Below are 17,161 nucleotides of genomic sequence, written 5' to 3'. Positions count from 1 at the left end.
ATTTCTAGAGCAGACATTCAGAGGTGCTGTATCAGGTCCCAGGAAATAGATAATGATTGTAGCCAACTTTATGTCTTAGAGTGCAGCCATCTTACAATTAACTTGCTTTCTGCAGAAGAAATGGGAGTTTCAAGCCGTGCTTTGTTGTTGGCACAGAAAGGCATATTCCCCTAAGACAATAGTATTGGCTTTGTCAGGATACTTGTACATTAACCTGAGTATTTCTGTGTGAAAACTAGTGTGACTCAAAGTTAACACAGGGTTTCAATGATTGGTTTCAATGGTGCCAGGGTTTCACCCAAGACATCTGAAGAACTGAAAGGTCCCACTAATTCTGAACATTGTACCAACAGTATCAGAGAGAAACCTCAAAGACCTCAAGATATGTCAGACTGGTTTCAGTTGCAAACCTCCTGACCACAAAGGCCAATGAATTTCAATGTACCCTTAGACTGCAAAAGAAGCAATCATTTCTCAGCTTGCAGAAGAGGGTTCTGCACCACATGTCACTTTCCAGTGTTGTCCTGTACAGTTTTACAGGCCATGAATTTGGTAGCATTGGTCAATTCATATAAGAAAAGATGTTACGTCTCCCTGCAGACGTTGCCTCAGAAGCAGTGCAAATATTCTGGTAAAGTCACACGTCATATTAACCATTCATCTTAAAAGATCACAAGTAAACCAAATTTTCTTTTTGAGATGCATTTATTAGATGCATTTCTTTGAAAAACAAGTCATGAAGTTAATTTAATTCTTGCATTTATAGCAGAAATAAGAAGTATACAAAATATTAATAAATACCAGCAGAACTTGTAGCCAGATTATCAACAGTTTTCTGAAATATCAGATACTTCCCATATTTCAATGTTTAAAGACTAAATCACCACCCATTTCTAAGACTGGAACAAAAAGGAAGCATGGTCACAATGGAAATCTTTCTTAATTTCAGTGATTCTGTATCAGGGATTAAGGCCTAAATCCTCCAAGATATTTAAAAGTATTTTCCCCTCCTGAAAGTCACAATTTAGGTGTTTGACAAAAACATACAGGCTTCAACACATGCTTCTGCTTTTTTTCCAGACCTGGGGACTTACACTGTAAGCAGTTCAGAACTAGGACTTGATTTTTTTTTTCCTAAGGTTCTGTGAAGACACCTAGCACATCTTGCAGTACTAGGGAAGTAATTTTAAAATTAACTATAGAAATATGTATTCTCATATTCTAACTTTACTTAAATGCTTAACATTCATCTATAAAACCAGTTACCATTTGCTCTCTGAAATATCAGATACGCTGCAGTTAGACTTTTAAATAATTTAAGCTGCCTTTGGTTGCCATTGCAAATTCCTGACTACTTGTGCCTTCTTGTGCCTGTAGCATAGCAGGTCTGAGTGAATTTTGTTATCAGAAAACTCCACTGTAAGAGATGCACTGGCTAGACATGGGCCACTGAATAAAAGCCCTCTAATGATCACAAGCATGAAAGAAAAATAGTTTTATTTAGGAGGTGTTATATTCAGCTACTGGCTGCCATTTACATGCTCATGGAAAGTGGCAGCAGGACTCCTAACAACAGCTTTGGAATGAATGAATGCAGGCACCTTGAAGCTGCCTCCCTGCCAACTACTGGCACTCCCATCACTCCCACTGCAGCTTGGGCTCAGCTGCAAGTGTAAGGCTTCAGGAATGGTTGATCTCTCATGCAACAACCATTTTCAGTGTTGACCAGCTTGACCATCAACATGATGTAAACACAAACAGCTGACAAAATACAGCAGGTAACATTTCCAGAATTCTGAACTTGCAGTTCCTTCTTCTAAAATATTACCTGTCAGACTGGAAGATGAAGATGGCCCAGATACATGATACATAGCTGCCTCATGCAGCCAAGACTTTCTATGCTGATGTATTTCAACAAAATAAATATTAATAAATAATTAAATACACAAATAAATACATAAATAATTAAATAAATAAACGATTAAAAAACAATAAACAGTTCTTTTTGTAAGTTACTTTCCATATCAATTAACAGATGAAGCACTTTTACTAGCAGCTGCCATCATCTGACATTGTTATTCATATCAAGTAAATAATAAATAAATAAATAAATGCAATACAATAATATGCAGAACCTACAACAATAGCTGACAGCAATGCATCAAAATACTACACATGTTAATATAACATGATGTATGCTAGAGGTGATATTAAACTATTATGAAAAAAGATATGACGTGGCTTCTTAATAATCTCAAATGCATATTTTTCTTCTAGTTATGCCTGTTTTCTTGTCCTAATTCATCCTTTGCTTTCCTTAGGAGCATTGTGCTCCTAGGATCTCTTACTGGTTATCTGTAAAATAAGATAAAGGAAATTTACAAAGAATTATCTTCATTTTCCCTAGACCTAGATTTTTAGCCCATTTCTCAATAAAGCTTTGCAGGTCTGAGCCATCTAGTGAAACTCCACCCCTCAATTTCTCTAAAAGACTCAGAACAAGATAATGCAGGTCTCAGAAGTTCCCCTGTTTGCTAGGGATTAGGAATTCACCTTCACTATTGAGAGCACCTGTCCAGCTATGGCTCCCTGCTCCTCCAGTAGAGGCTCTGTTGGGCTTACCTGCAAAGTGAAGACCACTCACTCCAGGATGAGTTGTAATAGCGATCCCTGGCCTTCACAGAGATCTTGTCTTTTGGCCCAGTCGCTGGAATCTGAATAGACTGCTCCTCAGTGTCATGTTCCTATCAACAGAGCACAGCTCCATCAGTAAGGGTCACACAGTAAGGTGCCAGACAGACTGCAATAAGCATGTGTAACTCAAAAAACTACTGGTGCTCTGTTGTTTCAAAGGCACCATCTCATAGATGTCAAAGTCATGAGAGTTGTAAGAACTTCAGTCTCAGCAGAAACAAAATAAACCAGCCACTTTCTGTTTAAGCTAATGATGTAAAGTGATCCAAACCCCAAAGTGAAACTGTCACTAAAACAAAGGGGTTTTTTCTCTATCACAGTTTTTCTTTTTTTTTTTTTCTTCTTGCCCACAGAGGGGACCATAATAGTCAGCATTTGCTGATTTTCAGTATTGTTGAGACTTCCACTGAAGACTTGTGGTAGATACAAGTAGTGCTCTGTGGACTGGGCAGTTTCTCTACCTAAGGGATTGCACAATGCAGCCCTGCTAAAATCAAGGAATCAGCACTAGGTAAATGGCTCCATCTGCTGGTAAAACCTTTTTTTTTTTTTTTTTTTTTTTTTTTTCATATATAAAACGACATCCTTTAGTGTCCTTGGTTTAATCAGTAGTCAGACTGTAATGATTACATTTGTTCACTTTTCAGATTGCTCAACCAAGGCGGAGCAGCACTGCAGTTAAGGACCTGCACTATGGTCAGCTGGTCTAAGCACTTCTTTCCAGTTTTGCTGTTGATGTCTTTGCCAACCTAGACAAATCACCATACTGCTGTTCCGTGTCCTTTAGAGTACCCATAAGCATTAACAACAGAAGCAAACCCATTTTGTTATTTCAAGCTAATATGGATTAGTAATATTTAGTTAACAATTAACTAACAACTGGAACAGGAGAGCCAAAGACTGTAGTTTTCACCCATCTCCACAGAAGTGCTTCCAAATGAGTCATTGATTACTTGCCTTACTTGCCAATGCAACTAAAAAGTCAGTCTGAGCTGCTCAGGTACTAACAACATACAAGGAACCCAGTGCAACAGATCCTAGGCTTATTGAAATTGGGATTTCCCCACATTAGGACCCACACAGCCTACTTATGAGTTAGTAGATACTTTTCTCATGCTAATATGGCTATGCAATGCTGGACAGGATTTTATCTCCCCAGTTACATCAGGTTGCATCCACCCCTGAGTGTTACCTGGATCTTACTGCTCATTGAACTGGGAAGGAGGTCATTTTCTTCCAAAATAGAACCTTGCCACATATGGGGCTCAGCACCTTTTATTTATTTATTTATTTAAAATGCATGTCAAAGCAGGAAAATAATGTATCAAATGTTTACCTCTACCTGGTTTTCATGTTTCTTTGTACGTTCAACTTTGATCTTGAAAGTCAAAGGGAAGTAGGTCTTTGGTGTGCTCCATGTTCTGGGATATGTCCAGGTCACTGTTCCATTTGTGCCTGCATACTGACATTGGGGTGGATCAGGTTTTACTGCAAGAGAAAACATAGAATGTATTAATTCACATTAGCAGCATAATATCACATGTTAGTGTACTACTGTTGATAAGTTTTATATGAACCAGCTTTCATAGCCTCCATTAAATTAAGACAGGGGTTGGCATGATGTGTAAGAACTGCCTTATGCTTCTTATGGAGAATTAACAACACTCCCTGAGACTTTCTGGGTGAAATTGTTCTTTTTTTTTTTTTTTTTTTTTTTTTGCCTGGAGGATTGTAGAGGGTTCTGTTAGAAACAGATGGTTATCTTTAACCCTTGCTGATTGCTAAGGCACTTAGTAAAACATCTGTTTCTTTAGGATGCTGCTTCATTTTCCTGTGCCCTGTGCCATCATGGTCACAGCTGCTCCCCTTATTTCCTGTCAGTTTCTGTTAGCCTGCCCTGGATGTCCATCTGTGAGAATGGATTAGGAGTGAACCATACCTGACATTAACCATTATCAGAGTAAATCTGCATTTCTCAGTGCAGAGCCTGCTGGGTTATTGGTTATTCTCTGACTTCTCCCACATGCCTTATCCTAAACATATCTAATAGAGTAGGCTAGAGAAACTTCTGGCAGATGTGGGGGAGAGAGGGTTGAAGGTCACAAGCTACGGGCATGTTGCTTCTTCACTTCCTCATCTTCTTCCAGACTGCAGTTATGATTTGTTTTCCCCTGTTCCTGTAACTGGAGGCTTGATACAGATTTACAGTAGAAGAGGGCAGGGATTCCCACACTTGGTTCAGTCAGCTACCATTGTGAGTTCCACTACCAACAGCAATAATAAAGCTAAGAATTGATGGTGATTTCTGGTTTACTCACTGATATCTCTAATGAAGAAGCTGCTAGTGTAGTTCTCATATTCCACCTCATCAATGACCTCCAGGAACATCTCAATTGGCTGGTGCTCTTCAGCAAATTGACAGTAGTTTTCTTTCTGGCACTGGGCTGTGTATTCAGTCACTGATTTATCAGTGTTAGCTACAGGGCTGCTGCAGGTGACATCTCCATGAGAGCTGAATATGAAACAGAAAAGAAAAAAAAAACGGAAATGCTGGTTTCTTCTGAGAATTTTGTTGCCATAATGATACTATGCAATTGTTAAGATGATGATTTGCTGTTGCATCTATCACTCTATGTCTGCACTTCAGTAGAAACAGTTCAGTGGGAACATTTCTACATTTTTAGTGCTATATTACATATAAAAAAAAAAAATCACAAAAGCCCCCAGCACCACCACCTTATAAGGAGAAATTTGTGTTTAAACCTAAACCAGAATATCTCCTTTTCTAATTACCACTGCACTGTGACAAGCTCTCGTAACTGCGTTCCTCAGCCCTTTCCAAAACCTTGCTGGAAAAAGTAGGTCAAGGTTAAATTATTCCATTGTGAAACAAATAAAAGATGCCATCTCTAAAGTACTTCCTGAGTCTTGGTCTATTTTTGCATTCAGCAAAATAAACTGTTTACAGTTGTTTCCTCTTTAACAAACTAAAATGACCTTTGCCCAAGCACTCCATGTTTTGGAGAAACCCTCAAGAGTAGTGGGAGGTAGGAAATCCCCACAAGGTTCCCCTCACATATTTCCCTCAGGTTTCTGCAGTGTTCCTCAACAGAGACTTGGCAGTGGACATGTGGCTTTTGCAGTGGGTGCAGCCTCCTACTCCCTTAATTCCACTGGATCTGCTGCAAAGGGACTCAGTGCTATGATTGTTTCTCCTTTTGGCTCAACTTCCTCTCTCTCCCCTTCATGAACTGCTTTTGGTATTGCTTAAGTTATTCTGTGGCTGTACTGCAGCAGCTCTAACAGTCCAGTGGGGGTTACTCCATTTTCAATTCTTATTAATTTCTGAGCAACTTCCATGCCCTTATCAGTTAAGTTAGTCTCAGTCACATCTCAAAACATTTTACAGATGTTGAGACTCTGAAAGTGGGACTCCTCCCCTTCTATGTGCCTTCAGTAGCCTACAGTCCAGGATCTCCTACAAAGAGTAATATCAAGGGCTCTTCTGGCCTTGCTGTGAGGTGGCTAAGGAAAGTACAAGCTTTTACCCTTTTAGACTTCTGATTGTGAACTTCACATTTGGACTCTCATTTTCTGTCATCCATGAACACATGAAAATTCCAGAGTAGTTCTTTGCTTCACATTTTAAAAACGTCCTGTTTGGCTCTAGGTTGACAAAGAAAGAAAACAGTCAAAGAAGAGAGAAAATAGTTCAACAGATTCCTGTAGCCTTTGGCAGGTGGTGGGTATGTAGGCAAACACAATTTCATGCTGCCCATTAGGGCACCTCCAGCTAAAAAGCCATATAACCGCAGTTAGAGGCTGAAGGCTGGTTTACATAGCACCACATTAACCATATCTACATAGCTGTTGATGGGAGCTAGAACACACAAGCTGTTGCAGACAGCTGTCAGTAATTGATTTATATAGACAAATACATTGTTCCTTTCATAGAGAAACAGTGCAGCTATTCAGTTGGAAAACCTCTGTATTTGTTACTCAGTGCATGAGAGTGCAGGCAGTGGATAATCTCGTGACTTCACACACAGGATAACCTCATGACTTTGCACACTGGGGCACTCGGTGGAAATGCCTCCAGTGTGGATGAGGCCTCAGTACAGGTGTGTATTCTCTCTGCTGCCCAGTACTGCAGACTCTCAGCAGCTCTGTGTTATACCCTGGATATAGTTGACTGGGACTGGCAGGTCAGTCTACAGAATCTGATATGTGGGTGATGGAGCCAGGGGAAAAAAAAACTTGGAAATTGATAAATTTCTGGCTCTACAGTGAGGGACTGCACGCTGAGAGAGAAATTGTAGAATCACAGAATCATAGAATGGCTTGGGTTGGAAGGGGACTTAAAGATCACTCAGTTCCAACTCCCCCTGCCATGGGCAGGGACGCCGCCCACTAGATCAGGTTGCCCAGGGCCTCATCCAACTTGATCTTGAACACCTCCAGGGAATGGACATCCACAGCTTTTCTGGGCAACCTGTTCCTGTGCCTTATCACCCTCTGTGTGAGGAATTTCCTCCTAACCTCTAGTCTAAACCTCCCCTCTTTTAGTTTAAAACCATTCTCTCATCCTATCATTATCTGACAGAGCAAAAAGTTGTTCTCCATCTTTTTTATAAGCCCCCTTTAAATGAGTGAGCTTCATTGCAAAAATGCAAAATATCACAGGCCTGTTCCAGTGAATTAGTCATGAATAGAGAAGCCCAAATGACAGCACTTAAAATCTAGATCAGCCCCTGATTCTGACAAATCACATAGCCCTGGCTTTCCAGTGATTCGTTTGTTAGAGGCAGACCCTCTCCTGAGTGCTGGGTCTGTGAGATGGAGGAAAAGCAAATCAGTTGTTTCCCCACCTGAAAAAGCAGTGGCATATTATTGATGTTTCCCATATATTTTATACCAGTGTTATCACTCCATCCTGTAAGTCTACAGAGTCCTAAATTAAGCCCATAATAACAGATTCCTATGCTGTTCATCAGTAGTGCCATGCACAAACATGCAGAAAGTTATCATCTCCCTTTAACTGTCACAGTGTTTGGAGAGGACACATTTTAAAGTGCACATTTATCACACATTTCTCAAGAGAGCTCCCTCTGCTCTTCACAAAAGTGTAATGCACAAAGCTGACCAAGATACACCACATCATCCCGTGAACATACCTTTATAACTTTTCAGAATTGACCTTATCATTTGCCCATTGGAGTCTATTTTACTTATGAGGAAGAAATCGTAGCTGACAACTTCATGGCTATTAGCTGCCAGACAGGTGTAGTTGCCAGCATCCGGGAACTCCTTCACTTCAGCAATCAGAGTCCTTCCAGTTCCTATCAGTTCTGTGCCCTTTTTCCAGTAAACTGGCAGTGCTTCATCAGATGTGTTACAGGTGAGCTCCAATTTTTTAGCTGGTGTCTCATCATTCCACTCAGATTCTATGACATACACTTGTGGAGATCGCAGAAAAAGACATGTTAGCAGCTATTCATACTTAACAGTGTGGTAACTGAGCTCAGACCCTTTTTCAGCTCTGCTATCCAGGAAACTAACAAATCCCTGACTTTCTGTAGATCCCCACTGTCATCTGGAGATCTTCACTAAAAGGAGAGGTTTTACTCAGAAATTTAAAATCTATCTAGAACCTGCTGGCCACTAAGGATGACATTTTTATTGAAGAAATGATTATTTCTGTGTTCCCAGAGAATCTTACAGCAGTTTATAACCACGGGAAGGAGGCAGGTACCTTTCTTTTAAAGGTGAGGATGCCAAATTACACTGAGTCCAGATATTCTTCCTGCATGTGGCCCTTGGGTTTTGCTCACAGAAGGGCATATAATAGCCCTCAGTACTATGGTGCTTGGCTCCACCAAAGGACCTCCTCAGTGTCAAAGGTCTGTGAGTGAATAATGGGAAGGAGAGGAGGTCTAGGTAAGTGGTTTGTATATGTGTGTATCTAATGTTGTGTTCCATTTTCTGCAGGGAACAATCTTTACTTGAAACACTCTAGTCCAAACGGAGCAATTATTAAGAGACGGGATCTCTGAGCTACAGCAGAGGAAAGTGGACTGCAACAAGGACATGCAGTCTTCTAAATGCCATCTTGTAACTCTGCAGTGCCCTGCTGGTCTTTCTAAATTAGTAAACACACCACATAGAAGAATTTGGAATAATTCCACTAAAGGAATATTATCTTGTCTCTGCTATGGTTTCACATGGGAAGTGAAGTAGTAGTCAGGTTGGCTGAAGATTTTCAACTGCACTTCTGTGTGGCAGCAGTTCTCAAATTTAATCGCTACTGCTCAGACATACTACTACCACTGTCACAGGCTCCCCAACCATAATCCATGCTCTCAGACTCTTCTACAGGCAAGAAGAGGCAAAAATTTGTTTCTCAGTGTGTCAACAACCACACCAAGCTCTCAGCTCGGGGAACTAGAGTTCCAGTGAGCAATAAAACCTTTTCACCAGGACATTTCACTACCAAAATAAGAGCTTTAAGACTTTGCCACTGAGAAGAAACAGTAAGAAATACATGGCAAATGCTGAATCTTAAGTGGCAGAAAGCATGCAACTCTAGGAACTTAGCGAACTGCTTATGAATATTTGAAGCATAGGTAAGATAAATCTCAGAGTTCAAACACAAAGATAAAAAAGTATGTTCTCAATACTGTGATATACATTTCTGCAATTTTCAGCACAGGGGATATTGCTCAGGGAACCCATAAGATAAATATTTTTTTAATGTAAGATACTGCAAAAAGCAATTATGGTTGTTGGTTTTTTTTTTTTTCAGTCAGATTGAGAATTTTTTTTTTTTCATGGTGATAAGGGTCTTTTTTGGATAATCACAATGAAGACAGCCTGAACTATAACACTATGCTGGCTGATTAAAAGCAGCAAATCTGATTATCTGAATTTAGTGAAATTTTCTGGTGAGAAAATTATTTAAAAGACTTGTTTATTACTGACCCTGTATTCATTTACAAATGGATTTGCATTTAATTTATTCACCAGAACTTATGTCTAAGTTCTAAGACTTTTTTTTTTTTTTTCTGTGAAATCTTTTTTTTTTGACAATTAATTTTTCGCTGTTTGCTTATGGGATGTACGTAAGTCACAAGATACTGTTTCTGCTTCTGGACTGCATGACTGAAACTTTTGAAACGAGAGAACAGGGAATAGGGAATAAGACAGTTTCTAATGCAAATATTCAGATGAATAGCTATTATATAAGATAATATTTTAGGACTTCTAAATATGTCTTCCATTAATACCAATTAGTTGACTACCTATTCACAATCAAATAGAAAGAACCTTGGCCTAGGAAACTACAGTTAACAACTCAATGATTGTGCACACAAGTGTAACTATGAAACACACTTGTGTCCTACACTCAGCTGTAGGTCTCTGGAAGTGAAGACTTCTTACCATTCTCTCTCAGCTTCCACTGGGCGTCCAAAAGGGCAGCAAAGGAAAGTAATGAAAGTATGGCAAATAGTAGGTGAGACATCTGCAAGGAAAACATAAATTACTTAACTTCATTTAGGATTTTTGAGTGTGTAGCTGAAATTCAGCTCAGAGCTGAATAAGAAGACAGATTCAGCTCCAGTGAACTAAGAAACATTGTCCCATTCTAAGAATTCTGAGACCACATCAAAATTGCATAGCAGGTGTGCACTGGACTTCAAGGCAAGATTTTGATCTGCTAGTTATTCATACCATGAACCAGTTTGTGAGAGAAGAAATCACGGAACTTAGAGGGAATTGTATGCATAAGTCTTGGCCTTTATCTGGTCTAGAGCTCAGAAGCATTCCCAAGTCTCTAACTTAAATATTCCTCAGGCAAGAAAAGCTCTACTGATGCCAATGAGGCAATTGCATGAATAAGGACTTGGACCAAAGGATCAATGGATATCCAACTCCAATCCTACAAAGCTTTTAAATCCTTTGGTTTAAGCATGTCAGTAGTCCTATGAAAAGAAAAAAGAAAAAAAAAAAAAAAAAAAAAAAAGAATTGTGAATAAGATGAAGCAGCAGCTGAAGTATTTTTCTATACTGTAGTCTTCATCATCACTGTGAGAACAAATGACAGCAGTGTCAATAATGCAGTGTACAGCTGGCTGCAATACTAACTGGTCCTACACCTAGTATCCATCTGAGGCTGCGCAGCCTGATTTATCTTTCAAGCAATTTCAGGCAAAATTCCTTCTGAAATAAGTGCCACAGCTGTATTTTCAAAAATGGCAAGATATGCATATGATTGTCATTGTGTTCATTTGAGACATGTACACATATCTCATGTGAGACTATATAGGTATATAGATGTATATAAAAATACGTTATATGATGTGACATTATATGTAACATTAATGTTACATAATTATATATATACAATATATACATTATATATACATATATACACACACATATATACATTATATGTTACAATAATGCTACAGAATTATATAATGTTAATATGTTACATAAATATAGTGAATCTGTATTACCTATTCAATATATATATAGTCATGTTCTAGATCCCACATAAAATTCTTTGTCCTTAATTCAGAATAAGCTAGAGCCCTTCATGAAACAAAAACCATATTTGCCAAATACTGTAATAACCACCAGAAGCGTAAAAGAAAAACTTAAACAGTTATTTAGGTACACTTTTAGGCATTTTTCCTTTAACTGGAAAGTAAACAAAATGAACAGGAATGACTTAGTCTAATGACTTAGAAAAAGAGATAGGTGAATATATCTTTCAAAGTCTATTCTCACTATCAGTGGAAGTCTAAATGTGTGTAAAAAAGAAAAAATTAGGTATTTTTTTTTCCAAGCAGTTTCATTTTGCAAACAAGTCTTTTACAATGGAAGGGGAGTAATCCTCATGATTTCTTCTTATGTTCTATGAAACATTTTCATCTGTGTTTATGAAGTTTGTATGTATTTGTATGTGCACCAAATCTGTTACTCACTGACAGCTCCTGCTATTATTAGTAGTCTTACCAAGATTATCTTGATCAGAAGTCAGCTGTTTCTGGGCCAATATCAAAGAGAGCAATGCCATCTGATTTTGTATACCACACAGCACACAGCATTAATGGGACCAGAAGATACCAGAAGAAGTATAGAGTCCCAAGAGAGTATCCAAGAGAGGAACCAGCTTGCATTGCATCTGAACTCAGAGAGAGGCAGAAGCCTTAGTCAAAAGCCAGCTACTGTCAGGCAGTCTGTCAGCAGTATATTGCTTCATTAGAAGGTAAACATTCTTGGCACCTGCTTTTCTACTGTAAGCAGGTTTATCTGTAATTTTTGAAATAAAAATACCTTTTGCATCTTTCTGAAAGATGATGATTTCTTTCACTGCCACATGGCATTCATCACTATGCTTCACAAAACTGATAACTGAAATATCAATTAAAAACTTAGAGGGAGGAGAAGGGGATAAAAAAGGCTTTCTTTTCAATACCAACTAATAGATAAAAAAATTCTGTCTGACTTTAAGAAGAAGCTTCACAATTCACGTTTCTGATGAAAAAAGTTAACTTCTGCCTAAAATTATCTTCCCCCACAACTCACAATTTTGTTGAAAAATTAATCAGAAATAAACTCGGTTTCTGAACATCAGTAATTAGTGCAGTTGCCTGAGGACTTCGTAGCTGAGGACAGTGTACCAATATCATGTGCTCCCTGTGATCCAGAGCACGAGGTGCTATAAATCAGCAGAGATTCCTTCACTGAGAATTGCAGAGTAATTTATGTCAGAAAGTAATTCATGTCCCCTGAATCAGTCCCAGCTCAAGGCAGGGCCAAGCCAATTGTGTTGCATTTTTTTAAAACAGAGAACAGCCTAATCATAAGTATATATCTATCTATAAACACACTCCATTAATGAATATTGGTAACATAGAAACGATCATTAATTTATAACATTAGCTATTCTCTTAGATAATAATTCTATTAGCTGTGTACATATATACAATATGCATTTAACTTCAGGCACATTTAAGTACTGTTCTGAGAAAAACATCGTGACAAGTATTCAAATACACTTACAATTTTGTTTTTTAAGTTTTCTTTAGTTTCATCTGAAGTCTGCTGGAGCCAGGCTTGTGCTGCCCCAGTGTTAGAGAAGAAAGGAATTCTTACCTTTTCCCGCGCCTGTTAGTTGAAGTTGTCAGGCAGGTTGGTTTTGTGATCTGAAGGAAGCAAAGTGCTGGCTCCCTTATAAATACTTGTAAACTCTGAAAGGAAAGGGATGCTCCATTTCACCGCAATACCACAGAATTGCAACACGGGACTTGAGTTCCTTTTTTACATAGTGGCAGAGCTAAGGCAAAAAAAAAAAAAAAAAAAAAAAAAAAATTGGGACTCCCAGGTAAACTTTAAAGAGGAAATGAGATTATGAGATTGTTACAGTGACCTTTATGGGATGCCAGAGGCATTTCCTTTCCTGTTCGATTTTCTGTCTCTCTCATCTCATCATCTGGGGAAGAGTAAATACAGACTAAGTAAACTTCCAAAACTATCTGATGGGAAATATATTATGAAGACAGAAAGAGAAAGTTAAATAAACTAAATCCATTTCTACCTGGTAAGCACTAAAGAGATAATTGCTTGAATTAAAATCCCAACTACCACATCAGTCAGAAGTAGAGCTAAGGAAAAAAGCTTTTTTAATTGCTGTTTTAGAATTGCATTTATTCTAAAAATTGAGACTTAGGTCAACCAAAATATAAACAAATAGTTCTGTCTGGGAGATAAAAACCTGAAATTGCCACATTATTTTATGTTGGCAGCTTTTAACTAAAACCTATTTTTTTGGTTTACAAATTGATGTTCTTTTTTGACCTGTACTAAACCATAAGAAAAGCCCCATACATAGCATATGCTTTGAAAATGAGGAAAAAAAGTGTTTGGTTTTTTTTTTTGTTTGTTTGTTTGCTTTGTTTTGTTTTGTTTTTATAGAAAATGATTCACTTTCTTTGTCAGGCAGAACAAAACTGACTTGTTCTTCTAGCCCTATTCCAAACCTGAATAATAAGACTAACAAGTTATAAGTAAGAAGAAATACATTCCTTATGAAAGCACAAAAATGCTTTCAAATTCAACTTGACATACTTTAAGAATTCATAAGGAGACAGAGCTCTAGCCTGTGTACTTTCTAGGGACAGCAGCATTCCCACAGCCCAACGCAAATTAGCAGTGAGACAAATTTACAAACCCAGCAGTTCCCAGGGCATGAAGTTCCTATTCATTGTCATGCATTTGGGAAGCACAATAGCAGAGGGGGTGGCAGGCTCTTATTTGGAGGAGGGTACTTTCAGGACTCTTTACCTGTGCTGAAGGCCTTACACAAATGTGCAGTATTGCAGGTGGAACCCCTTCCTCTCTTTAGCCATCCTCTTCAAAGAAGCCCTGCTTGAGAGAGATTCACATTACACCCTTGGCAGCTGAGCTTTAACTCCCTCCCATCTGACAAAGCATGTAACAAAAGCCTTGCAATGGCACTCAGAAGGGCCTAACAACTTCCCTGCTGAGCACAGTGTATCTAACCTGTTACTCAAGTCAGCCCCACACTCTCCTTTGCTAGAGATCACAGCCAGAGCAAAGAGCAGAGTGAGAAGGCTGCAGGCTGCAACTACCGCTTTCTCAGTCAGGCCTGAAATGATGGCTCTGTCATGGAGAAAAACTGTTCCATTCCCATAAGTTATGCTGAATGTGGATCAAAGTAGTTTATTGGTTTATGCATGGCACGGAATTGACCAGCAACCAATGAACTATGCATTCAAGATCATATCAATAATACAACAGGTAAGTCATAGTACTAGACGTTTCCAAAATGTTAATTAATACCTATACATCTCCACCCTTCTGTAACTTATCTCAAAAAGCTCTAATTCCCCCCCACACACACATACACAAGGTCACACACGCACACATTGGAAGGAAGTGTGGGTTACAAACACATACCATCTTTGGGAGTCCACCTCCTTACCTCCTGGGTGCTCCAGCTCTGTGCTGCTTCCTACAGTCTGCTAAGGCACATGCTGGTGAGAAAGCACCTCATAATTTCACACAAGCTTATTCAAAATGTTTGTCCCTATGTGTTAAACCTTATACCATCACTCCAGTAGCTGGCATGCTGGCTGCTCACGGTGCCTGAAGGGGAGGATGCTCAGTCAGGCCTAGGCAGAGATCATGATCCCAGTGGACTTACTTAGGGCAATGCTGAACCAGGTATAGGCTGATGGTCTGCTTCTACCCCATGATCTCTGTTGCCAGTGTCTCAGATTTTCAATCCTTTTATACTTCATCTCTTTGTAATTCCCAGGTTATTAATCTGTCTGATCCTTGTCTTCCTTCTTAAATGAGCATTGGTGACAAATGTCTTCTCAGCCAGTTTTGGGCCCTCCATTCCCATATACTGTTTATCTTCCTGCTCCTATCTTAACAGCCAAAGGTGAGCCATACAGACACCACCACTTCTGCTGTTGTTGGTTCAACTGTTCAGAAAGACAAAATGGAAGTCTGAGAAAGCAAGTTGACAAAGATGTGGCAGAAACAGCTGTGGCACAGGCAAATGAAGGGCATTTAAACTGTTCCAGGTAACAAAATTGTCTCCTGACTACCCTTGAAATACTTGTCAGAAGGAGACTGGGCTATGCACCATATTCCCACTCATCTGCTTCTCCTTCCAGAGGAAAACCTGTTACAAGGGCAGGGAGGAAGCCACAGCGTGCTTTTACACCTCCAGTGTGGACATTCAGCAGACCAAGACTACAGGATGCCCCACAGAGCATACTTTGTGCATCAGCATCCAGGAATCAGGACTGAGGGGTGAACAGTGATGCCCATTTCCCCTGATAGACTCAGCCTACTTGCAGCCTCCATGAAGCGCTTCAGGCAGCTTTCCTTCCACAAATGAGAACGACCCCAAGCTCAATCAAGGTTAGGCAATGCTGTTCCTATTTAAGACCATTTCCAAAACTCACTTGAGGTAACACACAACAGTAGGCCAGCAATGATCAGGAATATGGGAGAGCGGGGTTCAGTCACCGAGCAGATAAATATGTGCACAAATAACTTTACATACCTGTTGCCTAGTTCCTTCTCAACCCATTATTAACTTGCCTGTTTGGTTATATCAGCCATGTATTATGTCTTTTCTTCTTTGACTGAAATGTCACTACTGCTTAGCTTGAACCTCTGCCCAATCTGGTGGCAGTCTTTAAATGTCTGCTCAGTACTGAAGCGTGAATAGTTAATGATCAATCATAAACAAGTACACATAAACAAGTACACCTTCAGCCCACATGACTGCCTTTGCTTAGCTACTGTTACGGGACAAACGGAATAATGCAGTACCCAAGCTTTATGTTAAGAATCCTAGATGCTGATTACGGAGTACAGACACATCTGTGTGGAACTTCCATGATAAGATAGTTTGCTATGATCCATCAGAATGGAATTTTTAAATATTAAAACACAGAGATTGTGAAAATATCTTTTGATGACAGTCTGGTTTTCCATTATGAGCTCATACATTCTTATGGGGAAATTTGGAGGACAGCAGTTTCTCTCCCATCATTTTATCCTACTTCCCCTATGACACTGAACGAGAGAATGGTGGAAACCCTATGTCCATGTTTTGATTTCCTCTACTGCAATGGAAATACTCCCTTTTGGCAGAAATGGCCTTTCTGAAAATGATTTTCCTTTCTTTGAAGGACAAATTATTTTTGCTTTGTCAAATGGCACACTTATTTCATTGCAATCCAGAAAAAAAAAAAAAAGTGTAGTATTAGTAAAAGGAAGATTTGTATAAACTGTATAATCATTATGATTCCTCTTTATGGAATCTCCTTCAGCACCTGGCTAGTTTTGCATGGAGGTCGATTTGTTTTATCAGCTCAAATTTGTTTTATTACAGTAATTATTAATATAGTAGCTGTGAGAAGGGAACTCTGTTCTTTTTACATAATTCATTAAACAGTGGTTTCTGTGACTTCATCAGGAAAAACTGCATATTATTAACTGCATATTATTAACTGCATATTATCAATGACCTTCCCTTAAAAAGCCTCCAGTACCAAGCTACTACATGTAATCACTGGACCAAGATCAAGCTTTCACAGAAATGGAAAATAATAGAAGGAAACAATACATTCCACTTCTATTAAAAATAATAATAATAATAATAATAATAATAATAATAATAAAATCTCAGCTTTATACAACAGTGGTTCGTTTGCATTATGTTGCATCTAGAAAAACCATCCAAGAGCATAGAATCACAGAATATTCTGGGTTAGAAGGGACAAGGTTAGATGGGTTAGGAGGCATAAGGATCATTGAGTCCAACTCATGACTCCACACAGGACTACCTTAAAGTTAATCCATGTGCCAGGTATCTCTCCATAGATGTAGAGGTTAATAAGGTGTTTACCTCATT

The 17,161-nt window shown here is 38.9% G+C and overlaps 1 protein-coding gene across 3 annotated transcripts in view; it reads right to left on the bottom strand.

Annotated features, from left to right (window-relative positions):
* Positions 1-2,152: 2,152 nt before the first annotated feature.
* IL12B (interleukin 12B) overlaps positions 2,153-17,161 on the bottom strand; it is a gene marked incomplete at its 3' end in the record, with an annotated part of 29,717 nt that continues 14,708 nt past the window's right edge. The window contains exons 4-14 of one of the 3 annotated variants that reach the window (XM_084535402.1): positions 14,927-15,212; positions 14,044-14,124; positions 13,130-13,192; positions 12,856-13,036; positions 10,132-10,213; positions 7,869-8,150; positions 6,243-6,360; positions 5,013-5,206; positions 4,031-4,182; positions 2,623-2,744; positions 2,153-2,355 (exon numbers count right to left, since the gene is read on the bottom strand). In XM_084535402.1, the coding sequence (XP_084391528.1) occupies positions 2,352-2,355; positions 2,623-2,744; positions 4,031-4,182; positions 5,013-5,206; positions 6,243-6,360; positions 7,869-8,150; positions 10,132-10,213 (954 nt within the window). In that variant the 5' untranslated portion in view covers positions 12,856-13,036; positions 13,130-13,192; positions 14,044-14,124; positions 14,927-15,212. Of the gene's footprint in view, positions 2,356-2,618; positions 2,745-4,030; positions 4,183-5,012; positions 5,207-6,242; positions 6,361-7,868; positions 8,151-10,131; positions 10,214-12,855; positions 13,037-13,129; positions 13,193-14,043; positions 14,125-14,926; positions 15,213-17,161 lie in introns of those variants that run through there. The other 2 variants (XM_084535403.1, XM_084535404.1) reach the window with 2 other exon arrangements.

This window comes from Aythya ferina (assembly GCF_964211825.1).
Source record: "Aythya ferina genome assembly, chromosome: 14".
In the NCBI taxonomy this organism is placed as follows: domain Eukaryota; kingdom Metazoa; phylum Chordata; class Aves; order Anseriformes; family Anatidae; genus Aythya; species Aythya ferina.
This window is presented reverse-complemented; position numbering and strand designations above follow the sequence as displayed.